The sequence below is a fragment of the Malaya genurostris genome, chromosome 1, assembly GCF_030247185.1.
Source record: "Malaya genurostris strain Urasoe2022 chromosome 1, Malgen_1.1, whole genome shotgun sequence".
Taxonomy (NCBI): Eukaryota; Metazoa; Arthropoda; class Insecta; order Diptera; family Culicidae; genus Malaya; species Malaya genurostris.
The window spans coordinates 129,299,134-129,313,162 of record NC_080570.1 but is presented as its reverse complement, the minus strand read 5'-3'; the positions used below and the strand labels follow the sequence as shown (position 1 = coordinate 129,313,162).

Here is a 14,029-nt window from a genome sequence, read left to right as displayed (position 1 = left end):
TATATATATATATATATATATATATATATATATATATATATATATATATATATATATATATATATATATATATATATATATATATATATATATATATATATATATATATATATATATATATATATATATATATAAGAGCTACGAAATGGTGAGTTGACATGTGTGAAGGGGCGTCCAACATAGCTCTGGTCCTCACAAGTTCCAATTCTCATGCTTCCACTGTTCATCAAGGAGGTGCGGAAAAATTACGAACTGATTTAACGGCAACGACATTTAGCATGAAACAACGGACACGAATAGGAACATGGAACGTTTTAACCCTAGCCCAGCAGGGTAAACCGGCACATCTTGCCAACGAGGCGCGTCGAATGAAACTTGAGATCCTAGGACTCAGAGAAGTCCGTTGGCCGAACTTTGGAGAACACAGAATACCATCAGGACAAATTCTGCTATACTCTGGCCTACGAGGTGAACACGCTCCCCGGCATCGTGGTGTTGGCTTCCTACTGAGTGCCCAGGCACACTCTGCGCTTATTAAGTGGGAGCCTATAAGTGAAAGGATAATCGTTGCCAGGGACAGAACAAGGGTTCGAAACCTCACTATAATCCAAACTTACGCGCCAACCGATGCTGCCGACCTGCAAGATAACGAGAACTTGTACAGTCAAATCAATGCCGCTGTAGATAGAATTCCGAAGGGCGACATCATGATCTGTATGGGCGACTTCAACGTGAAGATCGGATCCGATAACTCGTACTATGAGCGCATTATGGGGCGCCATGGGCGACGAAGGAGAGAAAGCCGCTGCAACCGGGGACATTCGTCTCCTCTACGATATCTCATGACGCCTAAGTGGGGCGAAGATGAATGCGACAAAGTCTGTGAAAGACGCGATTGTTCGAGCACTTCGAACATCTTTTCCAAGTGCCAGCCAGGCCACCATCACCTAGGCATGACCCGCCTAGGGTCATGCGTATCGCACGCGTGAATACCGAGGCTCCTTCATTGCTAGAGATACAAACGGTCATTCAAAGCATGAAATCGAACAAAGCCCCAGGGTGCAGGGTATCTTAGTAAAGGTGCCCAAAAAGGGCGACCTGATTATATGCGATAATTGGCGAGGCATTATGTTGCTGTGTATCGTTCTAAAAGTTCTATGCAAAGTGATCCAATCCCGGATCCAGGAGAAGAGGTGTGCAGAAGCCTTAAGTAAGTAAGTAAGTAATATATATAAGAGCGGTAAAAATCAACGTATTTTGTCGGTTACGTCACTTATACCATCATATCTTGTAATATGATCAATGGTCTAAAAATAGCTTTCAAACGGGCCTAGACTTGTTAAAATAGGTTAAACCATCTCCGAAAAACATGCGCGGAAAAAAAACAACACGTTTTGTCAGTTACGTCACTTATATCATTATATCTCCGAAACCAGATACTACTCATCAATCTCGTTCCGAAAATACCCACATTGTAAGGGTTTTTAAGGAATATCGACAAACCGGAAGTCGCCATCTTGGATTTCCGAATCACTTCAAACATCGTTTTTCGTCATCTACTCATCAATCCCATTCCAAAAATACTCACATTGTAAGGTTTTTTAAGGAATATCGTCAAACCGGAAGTCGCCATCTTGGATTTCCGAACCACTTCAAACATAGTTTTTCGTCATCTACTCATCAATTCCGGTTCGAAAATACCCACATTGTAAGGGTTTTACGGAATATCGTCAAACCGGAAGTAGCCATCTTGGATTTCCGAACCACTTCAAACATCGTTTTTCGTCATCTACTCATCAATTCCATTCCAAAAATACTCACATTGTAAGGGCTTTTAAGGAATATCGTCAAACCGGAAGTCGTCATCTTGGATTTCCGAACCACTTTAAACATCATTTTCCGTCAACAACTCATCAATTCCGGTTCGAAAATACCCACATTGTAAGGGTTTTACGGAATATCGACAAACCGGAAGTCGCCATCTTGGATTTCCGAACCACCTCAAACCTAGTTTTCCGTCATCTACTCATCAATCCCATTCCGAAAATACTCACACTGTAAGAGGTTTTAAGGAATATCGACAAACCGGAAGTCGCCATCTTGGATTTCCGAACAACCTCAACCCTAGTTTTCCGTCATCTACTTATCAAATCCGGTCCGAAAATACCCATATTGTAATGGTTTTTAAGCAATATCGATAAACCGGAAGTAGCCATCTTGGATTTCCGAACCACTTCAAACATCGTTTTTCGTTATCTACTCATCAATCCCATTCCAAAAATACTCACATTGTAAGGGTTTTTAAGGAATATCGTCAAACCGGAAGTCGTCATCTTGGATTTCCGAACCACTTCAAACATCATTTTCCGTCAACAACTCATCAATTCCGGTTCGAAAATACCCACATTGTAAGGGTTTTACGGAATATCGACAAACCGGAAGTCGCTATCATGGATTTCCGAACTACTTCAAACATCGTTTTCTTACACCCACTTATCATATCCGTTCCGAAAATGGCCATGTGATTGGGGCTTTCCACATTCATTACACAAAACTTTTTTTACGAACCAAATCTCAAATAACGTAAACTTTTTTTACGAACTACCTCAATTTACGAACGCCCGTTTAGTTCGTAAATGGAGGTTTCGGTGTATTTGAAGGATTGTAACTATCGTCGATTTATCCAAAATGTGCGTCAAATTTATCATAAATTTATCCAAAGCATATCATTTCAAATTGATTTTAACTTTGTTGTTGGGGACATATTTCCATTGTTTTTTTTCTCTGCTGAATTCCTCACAAATAGAAACGATGTTCACTAGTTTTTCGGCATCATCAAACTCAATATAAACGTTATGTTTTCGTTCGTTGACAACAAGAGAAAAAAAACCTTTCAACATATTGTTCCACAATTCTCTATATTTATATGCCAGGACCGCAAGCTTTCCCGGCTGACTTCACCAAGAAGACCAACTTGGCAATTTTTTAACCCATACTCAAAGGGCGGCGTTACACTCCCCCACCCGGCGTTCGAACGAAGCATCCGATAACGGATACAATAACAGCAACCAAGAAAAAGAAATGAAAAGCAGGAAAAAATGGGAAGCAAACTCACATAAGAAACATTCTAAAGCACATTTCTAAACTCAACCAGCCGCGCTTCCAAATTACAGTTGATCCTCGCTTTATCACGTTCCAACTTGATTCTGATCCTCCGATTTTCGGATCGGTTTCAAGTTACAAAAGATGGTGGTCATCCTTCAGACTCGGCGGTTCCAAAAACCCCTGACAGATGCGACCCTCACTGTACCCTTACAATGTTCGAACGTGCGGTGCGATGTGTGGGCGCCAGGAGGAAAACTTGTTCCTCCCCATCGACCGACAGACACAGGAACACCGAAGCGGGAACAAGTTTTCCCGCTTCTGTTTTTTTTTCGCCTGAATACTCAGCACAGCTTAGAAGAAATGGGGTAAGCCACCGAAGAAAAGAACGACGAAGAATGGGAGGGACAACAATCTCGAACCCAACATAAACGTTATCTTTTGATTCACTTGACGTAACTTTAGATTCTACGTTTTTCTTTCTTTTCATCGCAACGCTGATCCCGTTTCGTTTCCCCGTGTTCGTTGTGTGTTGCTTTCTGTCTGTCTATCTGAATGACTGACTGACTGGCTGTGGCCCGTGCTCGGTACCTTCACTGCTATTCAAGAGAAGGATTCTTGACGCTCATCTTGTTGAAAACTCAAGACGGAAAAAATCTTGTTATCAGTGCTGCAGAAGGGAAACTCGCTTAACTCGGAATTCGCTCGGTGTTGACTTGTGATACACGGGCACCAACCGACACACACACACTCACGGGAAGGTTTGGAAGGAGATAAAGCGGAGGTTCCGCAAGTGAGAGATAGAGCGAAAAAGCTCCACCACTCGAAGCAGCAGAGGAAAAACGTAAATGATTACACATAATGACATACCTTTCAGTTCATCGTCAACCTAATGGCGGTACACCCACCACCTCCCTCCCACCAGTCACAGAATTGCTCGGGTGAGTGGGTGGTGGTAACCCGCTGAGTACGGGTCGGTTCAACTGAGCTAGATAGAGCCTTTTTTCTGCGGGACCTGGGACCTGGGACCTCCTCGGGGAAGGGATGTAAGGACGGGCGAGGGATTGAAAGTCGCACCCGCAACGATCATCTTCTTTATTCACTGATGCTCCGGTAGTCCTAGGGACAGGTCGAGTGAGCACCGGGATTTTCTCCCAATGGCGGCTTTCGTTCGTTATTGAACTGTCAACGATGCTGCCGATGGGATGGGAAAAGGAAAAATAGAAGAAATAACGAGTCAGTGTCAGTGATGTGATATTTGGCCTTCTTTTGATTTGTGTCGATTGTCACCGGAGGATTAGAGTTGGAGATCCGTTCGTGTTCTTCTCGGAGACGTCTTCACGGTTGACAGTTCTTGTGACAATGGGCGAATGATGCGTGATTGAGGAAAGGAAAAATCCGTGTAATGATGATGTTGAGCGATACGTGAAGCGACGGATTGAATCGACGGTGCCCCGGTATTACATTCTAGGATACTAGGATTCGTTTGTTGTCGAAGCAATTTTAAAAGATATTAGAATTCAAAACAGGTTTCTTCGCGTGACACTACACTGGGAAAGAATGATGCATTGTACGCCGAAATACACACCACCATCCCCCGCCCGGCTTTTCGTCAATGTTCAGCCCCAAATCCATCACGGCAAGAACACGAAATAATATTGCACCAAAGCTCATTGTCCCTTTCGACTCCTGTCTTGGAAGGATCGGGGTGCCAGATTTACAAAAAGTGTGACGGCCGCAGAACGATTTGACGCTTAACTTTTATCAGCTTCTAACGAGGAAACAGGCCGGGAAAGAACTGACGGAACGTATTGCAGAAATAAATATTCGCGAAATAATTACCACAGAGACGGGACTCGAATCCGTAACTTTTCCTATCCGGAGTTGGCAATCTGAAATGAAGGGAGTGAGGGTGAACTTGTGTTGAATTGCGTAGTTTAAGTAAATCAACTTGCATAAACTAGCGGAAATTTACAAATTGAAACACTTTCGAGGCCTACGATGAGCAACCATGATTAGGTTAAAGCCGAAATTAGCCCGGGGCAAAATTAGAGATTTGCCGCCCCGAATCTTTGGTTTAGTGAGCGAAAAAAAAACAGATGTACTTCATCTCCGAAAAGACGACTTGGACGATGAAAAAAAGGTCACAGGTCCCAGTTTGCCGCCTACCTAAAAACCGCCACCTAGATACGCCACTACCGGAACCAAAAGTCACAGTCATTTGATCTTCGAACTTGATCAATGACCCAATAGTAGCTTTCAAACAAGTCTTATGCTGTAAAAATCGGTGCACAGATATTTCCGATCTCTTCGAGCTGAGTCGATTAGTATATAACACAATGGGTCTCCGAGACTCCGTTCGAAAATCGTTTTTTGTCGTGAATACGACTTACTTTACTATGGGGTGCCTTTTCAAAATTTACCCTCTGAGAGAGTGATAAGTTTTTGATCGTGAATATCTATTGTTGTATCTGATGAATCAACATAATTCTTGCGACATGCCATCGGAAATATGATCATAATTTTATGATAAAATTTTCAGTTTCGTGACATAATCTCAAATAGTTCAAAATTCAACTTTTCTTTAATGTTAGGTATAAACGAGTATCAAAGAGGATAATTCATAAGGCGCGTCGTATTTTGAAAGCTCATAGCTCAGTGATCTGTGGAAGGATTTATATAATCTAACTACCAATAGAATCGAAATTTTTCAACTTAAATGTGTATAGCAAAAGCATTGAAGTATTTCAATAGTACACTATTGAAAAACCTATCTCATTTGACCCATGTCAACACCAGCCAATCAGAACGCGTTCTGAGGAAGAGAACAAAATATCTGCTGCTGTACAACAAATCGTCCGAGAAAAATGTTCCGAAAAGTGGTGAATATCGTAGTGAGTTCCTCAATTTGGTCCTTCTGAATGCTAGAAACGAATCCCTACAGCATATTGATAGTTTCTTTCAATGAAATATGCAAATCCGAAATGAAATAATCGACAATTAAATTCTGTATGCTGCTATTTTTATAGCCGTTAGGACCGCCCATTAGTGAAAAAGCTACAAACGAAATCACATAAAAGGAAATCTCTTAACAAAAATTGAATCATTCGTCATCTAACACTCGATGTGGATAGACGAATAACCTACTACGACTAATTTCGATTTTGTTTTATTTTTTATTCGCAGTTGTCTACCTACCCAAGCTATGGGTAAAAACCGCCATAGATCCGAGAAGGATCCAAAGGATGCTAAGCGTCTGAAGCCAAGTGATGTACAGGTAAACGACCGTTTGCTGAGTAAAAACCAATATGCTGATCTGCCAGTAGATGTCGAAGAGGAACTGCAGAAGAAGGAAAAAATGCCGCCTTTCTACCTGAAGGGCTTCCCACCAACTCTACGCTTGGATTTCAACACACTGATCAGCAAAGGACTACAGGCAACAATCCGTTTACGTTTACGCCTTCAGGGCTACAAAATAACTGTTCCGGTTTTGAACCACTACAAAGGTGTGGAATGCTATCTGAAGCAGACAAAAGCGGAATATTTCACACACGATATTGCCGCCAACAAACCTATGAAGGTTGTACTTCGAGGACTACCCGACATGATGGAAGCCGAACTAAAGCAGGCACTGTCGGAGGCTGGACTAAAGCCTTTGATGGTGTTCAAAATGAAGCGACATAATACGGACAAAAAGTTTAGAGATCAACTGTACCTGATTCATCTGGAGAAGGGCTCCATCACCATGAGTCAACTGAAAACGATTAAATCTTTATTTCACATAATCATCGAATGGCAAAAGTATAAACCGGTACATCGGGATGTCACACAGTGCACGAACTGTTTGAACTACGGCCATGGAGCGAGGAATTGCCACATGAAAAGTCGATGCGGGAAATGTGCCGAACCACACAATACCAACGATTGCCTACTAGATGACATCGCTGTAAAATGTGTGAACTGTGATGGCGACCATCCATCTACTAGCAAATCGTGTCCCAAACGTGCTGAGTTCACAAAAATTCGACAACAGGCGTCCCGTAAACAATCAACGCGCAAGAATGTTCCACAGAAGGATGAAGTTAATTTCCCACGGCTCCCACCGAAGAGGGATATTCCGAATTTGCCGCCACTTCCTCGCAGCAACCCAAAAGATTCAACCGCTGGATCACAAAAAGAATCTTCCTCAAAAATCCCTCCTGGATGGGGCAATAATCAACCACAAGCAAAGGATGACTCTGGTGATTTATTCTCTGCTGAACAACTGATCGTCATTTTTGAAACAATGACAACAAAACTACGAAACTGCAGAACGCGGTTAGATCAAATCAACGCCTTAGGCAAATTCATCATCGAATATGCAATATAATGAGTTGGTTATAGTAAATTGGAATGCTTGCTCACTCAGGAGCAAAACTGCTGAATTGTCCGACTTTCTTCAAGAGAAGAATGCCGATATTGCTATTTTAACTGAAACTCATCTTAAACCTGAAATTTCTATTTTTATTTCCAATTACAGGATTCACAGGCTCGACAGGGCAACTACCAGAGGAGGGGGAGTTGCCATTGCCATTAAACGATCCATTCAGCACAGGCTTCTGTCAGCCTTTAAATTGCAACTCATAGAAGCCATCGGAATTGAGATTACAACGACGATGGGACCCATCATCATCATTGCAGCGTACTGCCCCAAACAAACAAATCTTCGAGATGGTACGTGTGCATCATTGAAGCGAGATCTGGCTATGCTCACTCGACGACAGAACAAATTCATCATTGCTGGGGACCTGAACGCACGGCATGAGCTGTGGGGAAACAGAAGACAGAATCGAAACGGATTCGTACTTGCCGAAGATTACGAAGCTGGACAATACAACATCTTCGCTCCGGATCAACCAACGCGACTTTCCAGATCGGGAGTTCATTCCATTTTGGATATATTCATCAGCAACATCGCCATAGACAGCTCTCCGGTTGTCTTCTACGAGCTCTCTTCTGACCACTTTCCAGTAATGTTGACGTTGGGATCTTCACCAGAAACAGTGCATATTCCACCTCGGAGGAACTATTATCGCACCGATTGGGTCCAATTCCAACATATCGCCGACCAACTTATTAATATCGATTTGCCACTTGATTCCCCGATGGAAATCGATGCAGCCCTATCTTCCTTCCAGCATTCAATCACAGTCGCTCGTGATAGGACGGTTCCAGTACAACATATGCCGAGTTCCTCTCTTCAAATCGACAGTGTCACCAAGAAACTCATCCGACTTCGGAATATCTACCGGAGGCAGTATCAACGAACTGGCATCCTAGATAGGAAGACTACTTATAACAACTTAACTAGGATAATCCAGGAAAGGATATCTAAGCTTCGCAACAGGAACTTCCAGCAAAAGCTTCGAGAAATTCTCCCACATTCAAAGCCCTTCTGGTCCTTAACGAAGGTGCTTCAGAAAAAACCGAAGCCTATTCCTTCTCTGATGTCACCCCAGACGCAGCTGAAGGAATACCTTTAATCACACCAGTAGAGAAGGCAAATGCGCTAGGCCAGCAGTTTGTGTGTTCTCACAATTTAGGACTTAACATTGTTAGTCCACATGAAAGAGCCGTTGCTGATAGCGTAGCTGAGGTTGACCAATCAGACAGCTTGATTCCTGAGGAAAGTAGAGTCACTGCGAATGAGCTGATGGCTTTTGTGAAAAAATCCAAAAATATGAAGGCCCCCGGTTTCGACAACACATTCAACATTGAGCTGAAACATTTGAGTATTCGCTCATTTGTCTTCTTAGCTAAACTTTTTAACAGGTGCTGGGAGCTTGGTTACTTCCCTTCAATGTGGAAGTTAGCTAAAGTTATCCCAGTTTTGAAACCGGGGAAAGATCCTTCCTTTTCCAAGAGCTATCGGCCCATCAGCTTACTCTCTGCCCTATCCAAGCTGTTTGAAAAGTCAATACAAAGGCGAATTCTTGCTTTTGCAGATGAACAGGATATATTTCTGGAAGAACAGTTTGGGTTCCGGAAACGAAGATCCACCATCCACCAGCTCACAAGGGTTAACAACGTCATTCAGCAAAACAAATCAGTGTCCAAAACGACTGCCATGGCAATATTGGATATTGAAAAGGCATTCGATAATGTGTGGCACGATGGCTTGGTGTTCAAACTGCATCGGTATAATTTTCCCATGTATCTTATTAAAATTATCAAAAATTATCTTGCAGATAGAGCATTCCAGGTTTCTCTGAATAATGCACTTTCAGAAAGATTTACTATTCCTGCTGGTGTACCCCAGGGAAGTATCCTAGGTCCCATTCTATACAACATTTTCACATCAGACATCCCACCTCTTCCAGGTGGTGGTGTTCTGTCACAATTTGCTGATGATACTGCTATTCTTTACAAAGGTCGTGTCATTAATGCTCTGAAGAATAAACTACAGACAGGTCTGGACGCTTTAACGGAATATTTTACAAGCTGGAAAATTGTGATCAATGCAGCAAACACTCAGGTCATCTTGTTTCCACATTCAAGATCTCCAAAACTTGTTCCATCAGACGAATGCAGAATACGATTCGGTGATGAGGTCATTCAATGGTCCGATGAAGTTATCTATTTAGGACTCACCTTTGACAGACATCTGATATTCAGGTCACATGTTGACAAAATCGTTCAAAAATGCAGCATACTCATCAGGTCTCTGTATCCGCTGATTTGTAGAACATCTAAACTGTGCCTGAAGAATCAGATGGCTGTCTATAAACAAATCATCTACCCCGCAATTGAATACGCAGTCCCTGTTTGGCGGGGCTGTGCACGAACACACAAACTTAGGCTTCAGCGCATTCAAAGTAAGATCTTAAAGATGATTCTAAATCTACCCCCTTGGACAAGGACTAGTTAAGTGCATGAGATTGCCTCACTGGATATACTAGAACAAAAATTCGAACAATACTGCACGAAATTTGAAGAGAGGTGCTCAATCTCTGAAATACAAATAATTCAAAATTTGTACGTATTAGGCTAGGGATAGTTATAAGTAGGTAGACATTTTATAAATATTTAAAATAAATATTATGATTAAACATTAGTATGTAAAACAAGAGTAACTAAAACACCTAATATTAATAACGAATCGTATGAACAACAAAGATGAAAGGCCAAAGGGTCAAAACACTTGTACTGTAAAATGTTGATGTAATACACAAAAATAAGATTAATAAACAGATATTCATGCAAAAAAAAAAAATTGAATCAGTTTGGATTCTATCGCCACTGCGAGCAGATGTGTTTTGTGTTGTCTGCACAGCTAGTTTCGCTTTCGACAAGAGCGATTACGTCACAGCTGCCAGTCATTAGCATTGGGAAAAAACAACGGTGGAGAGCATTACACAAAATCAGCCGTTCTAATGGCTCTAAAAGTTTCCTAAAGAACTATTAGGATTTGTTGTTCGCAAATCGAAGGTCCTCAGTTTAGTGCAAATCAAGAACAGTTTGGTTAGATTTGTGCACTTTTTGCTGTGTGAAATTCACAGTAATCGAGATCAAGTGAAGCTTTCTTTGTTTTTGCGAAAAATGTGAAAAAGGGGAATGCTTGCATAATTCATACAATTGATATTCGGAAGTGTTAAGGAACATGTCAGTTGTTTTCGTATTCACAACATCCAGTTATGTCTCTGACATTACCCACCCGCCTTTTTTTTCAGCATTTCTAATTTATAGAAAAAGGCAATCTTAATCCACCTAATAATATTTCTCAGAAAGTCGAATTAAAAAAAAAACGTTTTCGAGATGAAACTAAATCTCAACCTTTCATGTAATTCTGAGACATCAGGCATTGTATGGTGAGTTTTCAACATCGAACATTTTCTAATCTTAACCACCGGGCAGAGCACCCCTTACCCATATTCGATTTAACTCAAAATTTGCATTGGAACTTTTTTCGAGGTACTTTTCTTTGCTGGTATCTTTCTGGCAGCACTGTTTTTGACAGATCGCGCGTGAAGCGTGTCTTGTTTTGTGTTCAGCGACGAAGCTCTCTGGTTTAGACATTCTGTAATTTCGGAGTTTCAAGGTTTTGAAATTGCAAAAATTTTTGGGAATTCTAGACTCAAGGAATTTTAGGATTTTGAAATAGTGTGACCTCGGAATTTGAAAATGTTAAGATTTTAGATTTCTGGGAACTTAGTATTTTGGGATCACGGGATTACGAAGCTATGGAAGACATTCCGGGTCGGGATTGTTCGAAACTTCAGAGTCCTGAGATTTCATAATTTCGTAATATTTTGAGAATTTGGAATTTTGAGCTTTTAAGATTCTAGAATTTGGAAAAACTAAGTATCTTGGTATGTTAAGATTTTGGGATGACGGAAGAGTTTAAAAATTTTGATATTTTGGAATTGTGGGAATTTGTGATTTAGGAAATTTGAAGTTGTCGGATTATGAGGTATAAAGATTATGAAATTTGGAGATTTTTCAGTTTGTGTTTTTTTTTTATAACGTGTTATAAAATTTTGAAATTTCAGAATTTCGGGTTTTTGAGATTCCAGAATTCAGTTCTGGGATCGAGAGATTTGGGGAACCTTTTTATTTTCCCGGATCTTGGTGTTTTGGTATATTGGGATCTCAAGATTTTTTGATTCTAAGATCATGGAATTATAGGAGTATCTGATTTAGGATATTTGGTATTTTACAATTGTGGGATAGTAGATTATCAAAATAAGAGATTTTGGTATTTAACAATTTGGAGATTTTTAAATTTTTTGGTATTGATATTTTGAAATTTCAGGGAATTTGGGATTTAAATTTAGCTAATTTCATGTATCGGAATTGTGGAAAGGTTAAATTATGAAGACCTGAAATTATGATATTCTAGTGTTTTGATTTTTATAGAAATTTTTAGATTTCGAGATTTCGGAGTTTCAGGATCTAGGAATTTCTTGGATCTCGAAATTTTGTGATTTAAAAATTTTAGAATTAAGGAATGTTTGTATTTTAAGATTTTGAGATTAAGGACTCTGGAATCTAAAAATTTAGATACTTGGGATTGCGGGATCTAGGGAATTTATTATTTCGAAATTGTCAAATTGTGAGGTTTTGAAATTTCTCAATTTGTGTTTTTTTATATTGCGTTTTATAATTTTGGAATTGTAGAATATTGGGTTTTTGTAATATCAGAATTACGGAGTTCTGGGATCTAACCATCTTGGCATTATTTTGTTTTCGGAATTTTAGGATTTTGAGATTCCTAGTCTTCAGAATTTTGGGATTTTCAGATTCTAGGACTCCCGGATCTTGGTGTTCTGGTATATTGGGATCGCAAAATTTTTTGATTTCAAGATCATGGAATTATGGGAGTATCTGATTTAGGATATATAGTATTTTACAATTTTGTGATAATAGATTATAAAAAAGAGATTTTTGGAATTCACAATTAATATATTTTAAATTTTTTTGGTATTGATATTTTGAAATCTCAGAGAATTTGGGATTAAAATTTAAAAAATTTCATATGCCGAAATTGTGAAAAGGTTAAATTATGAAGACATGAAATTATGATATTTTAGGGCTTTGGACTTTAAAGAAATTTTTAGATTTTGCGATTTCGGAGTTTCAGGATCTAGTAATTTTCTAGGAGTTTCAGGATCCAGGAATTCTTGGGAAAGTTTGTATCTGAAGATTTTGAGATTCAAAAAAATCGAATTTTAAAGACTCGGGAATTTTAAAATTTCGATACTTTGGGATTGTGGGATTTAGGGAATTAGGTATTTCGGAATTGTTAAATTATGAGGTTTTGAGATTTCTCATTTTGTGTTATTTATAATGCGTCATAATATTTTGAAATTGTAGAATTTGGAGTTTTTATAATTTCAGAATTACGGAGTTCTGGGATCTATCTGGGATTTTGGCATTTTTTTTATTTCGGGATTGTATATTGATATATTGAAAATTCTAGTCTTCGGAATTTCGGGATTTTCAGTTTCTAGGATTTTCGGATCTTGGTGTTTGGTATATTGGGATCACGAAATTTTTTTTTATGTAAGATCGTGGAATTATGAGAGTATCTGATTTAGGATACATAGTATTTTACAATTGTGGAATAATAGATTATCGAAAAAAAGAGATTTTGGGAATTTAAGAATAATTGTATTTGAAGATTTTCAGAACTAAAAAAATCAAAGTTTAAGGATTCGAGATATTCTAAATTTCGATACTTTGGGATTGTGGAATTTAGGGAATTCGGTATTTCAGAATTGTCTAATTATGAGGTTTTGAAATTTCTCAATTTGAGTTATTTTTTATAATGCGTTATAGTATTTTGGAATTTTAGAACATCGAGTTTTCGTAATTTCAGAATTACGGAGTTCTAGAATCTAACCATCTTGGCATTATTTTGTTTTCGGAATTTTAAGATTTTGAGATTTCTAGTCTTCGGAATTTTGGGATTTTCAGATTCTAGGATTACCGGATCTTGGTGTTCTGGTATATTGGGATCTCAAGATTGTTTGATTTTAGGATCATGGAATTGTGGGAGTATCTGATTTAGGATATTTGGTATTTTACAATTTTGGGATTACCGATTATCAGAACAAATAAGAGATTTTTGAATTTCACAATTCATAGATTTCAAAATTTTTTGGTATTGATATTTTCGAACTTGAAGGATTTGGGATCTCAGAATTGTGGAATTATAGATGCTAAAGTTATTATATCTTGGTATTTTGAGTTTCGGGGGTTACATAATTCCAAGATTTCGAAATTTCAACATTTTGTATTTAATGTATTTTGGGATCTAGTAAGTTTAGTTTTTTCAGGATGAGTGATTGCGGAGTTATGAAATCATCCTAAATTTTGCAAATTTCATGTGCTGGAATCGTAAAAAAGTTTAATTATGGAGACATAAATTTGTGATATTTTACGCTTT

At 39.1% G+C, this 14,029-nt stretch overlaps 2 protein-coding genes across 5 annotated transcripts in view; both read left to right on the top strand.

Annotated features, from left to right (window-relative positions):
- Positions 1-14,029, top strand: part of LOC131425765 (uncharacterized protein DDB_G0283357) — a 505,552-nt gene that overhangs the window by 279,989 nt on the left and 211,534 nt on the right. The window lies entirely within an intron of this gene.
- Positions 159-989, top strand: LOC131428154 (craniofacial development protein 2-like). The gene has a single exon (XM_058591862.1). The coding sequence runs from the start codon at positions 159-161 to the stop codon at positions 987-989; it is 831 nt and encodes a 276-aa protein (XP_058447845.1).

Coding starts and splice junctions, on each gene's coding strand:
- LOC131428154 (XM_058591862.1), top strand. CDS start 159: ATGTGTGAAGGGGCGTCCAACATAGCTCTGGTCCTCACAAGTTCCAAT.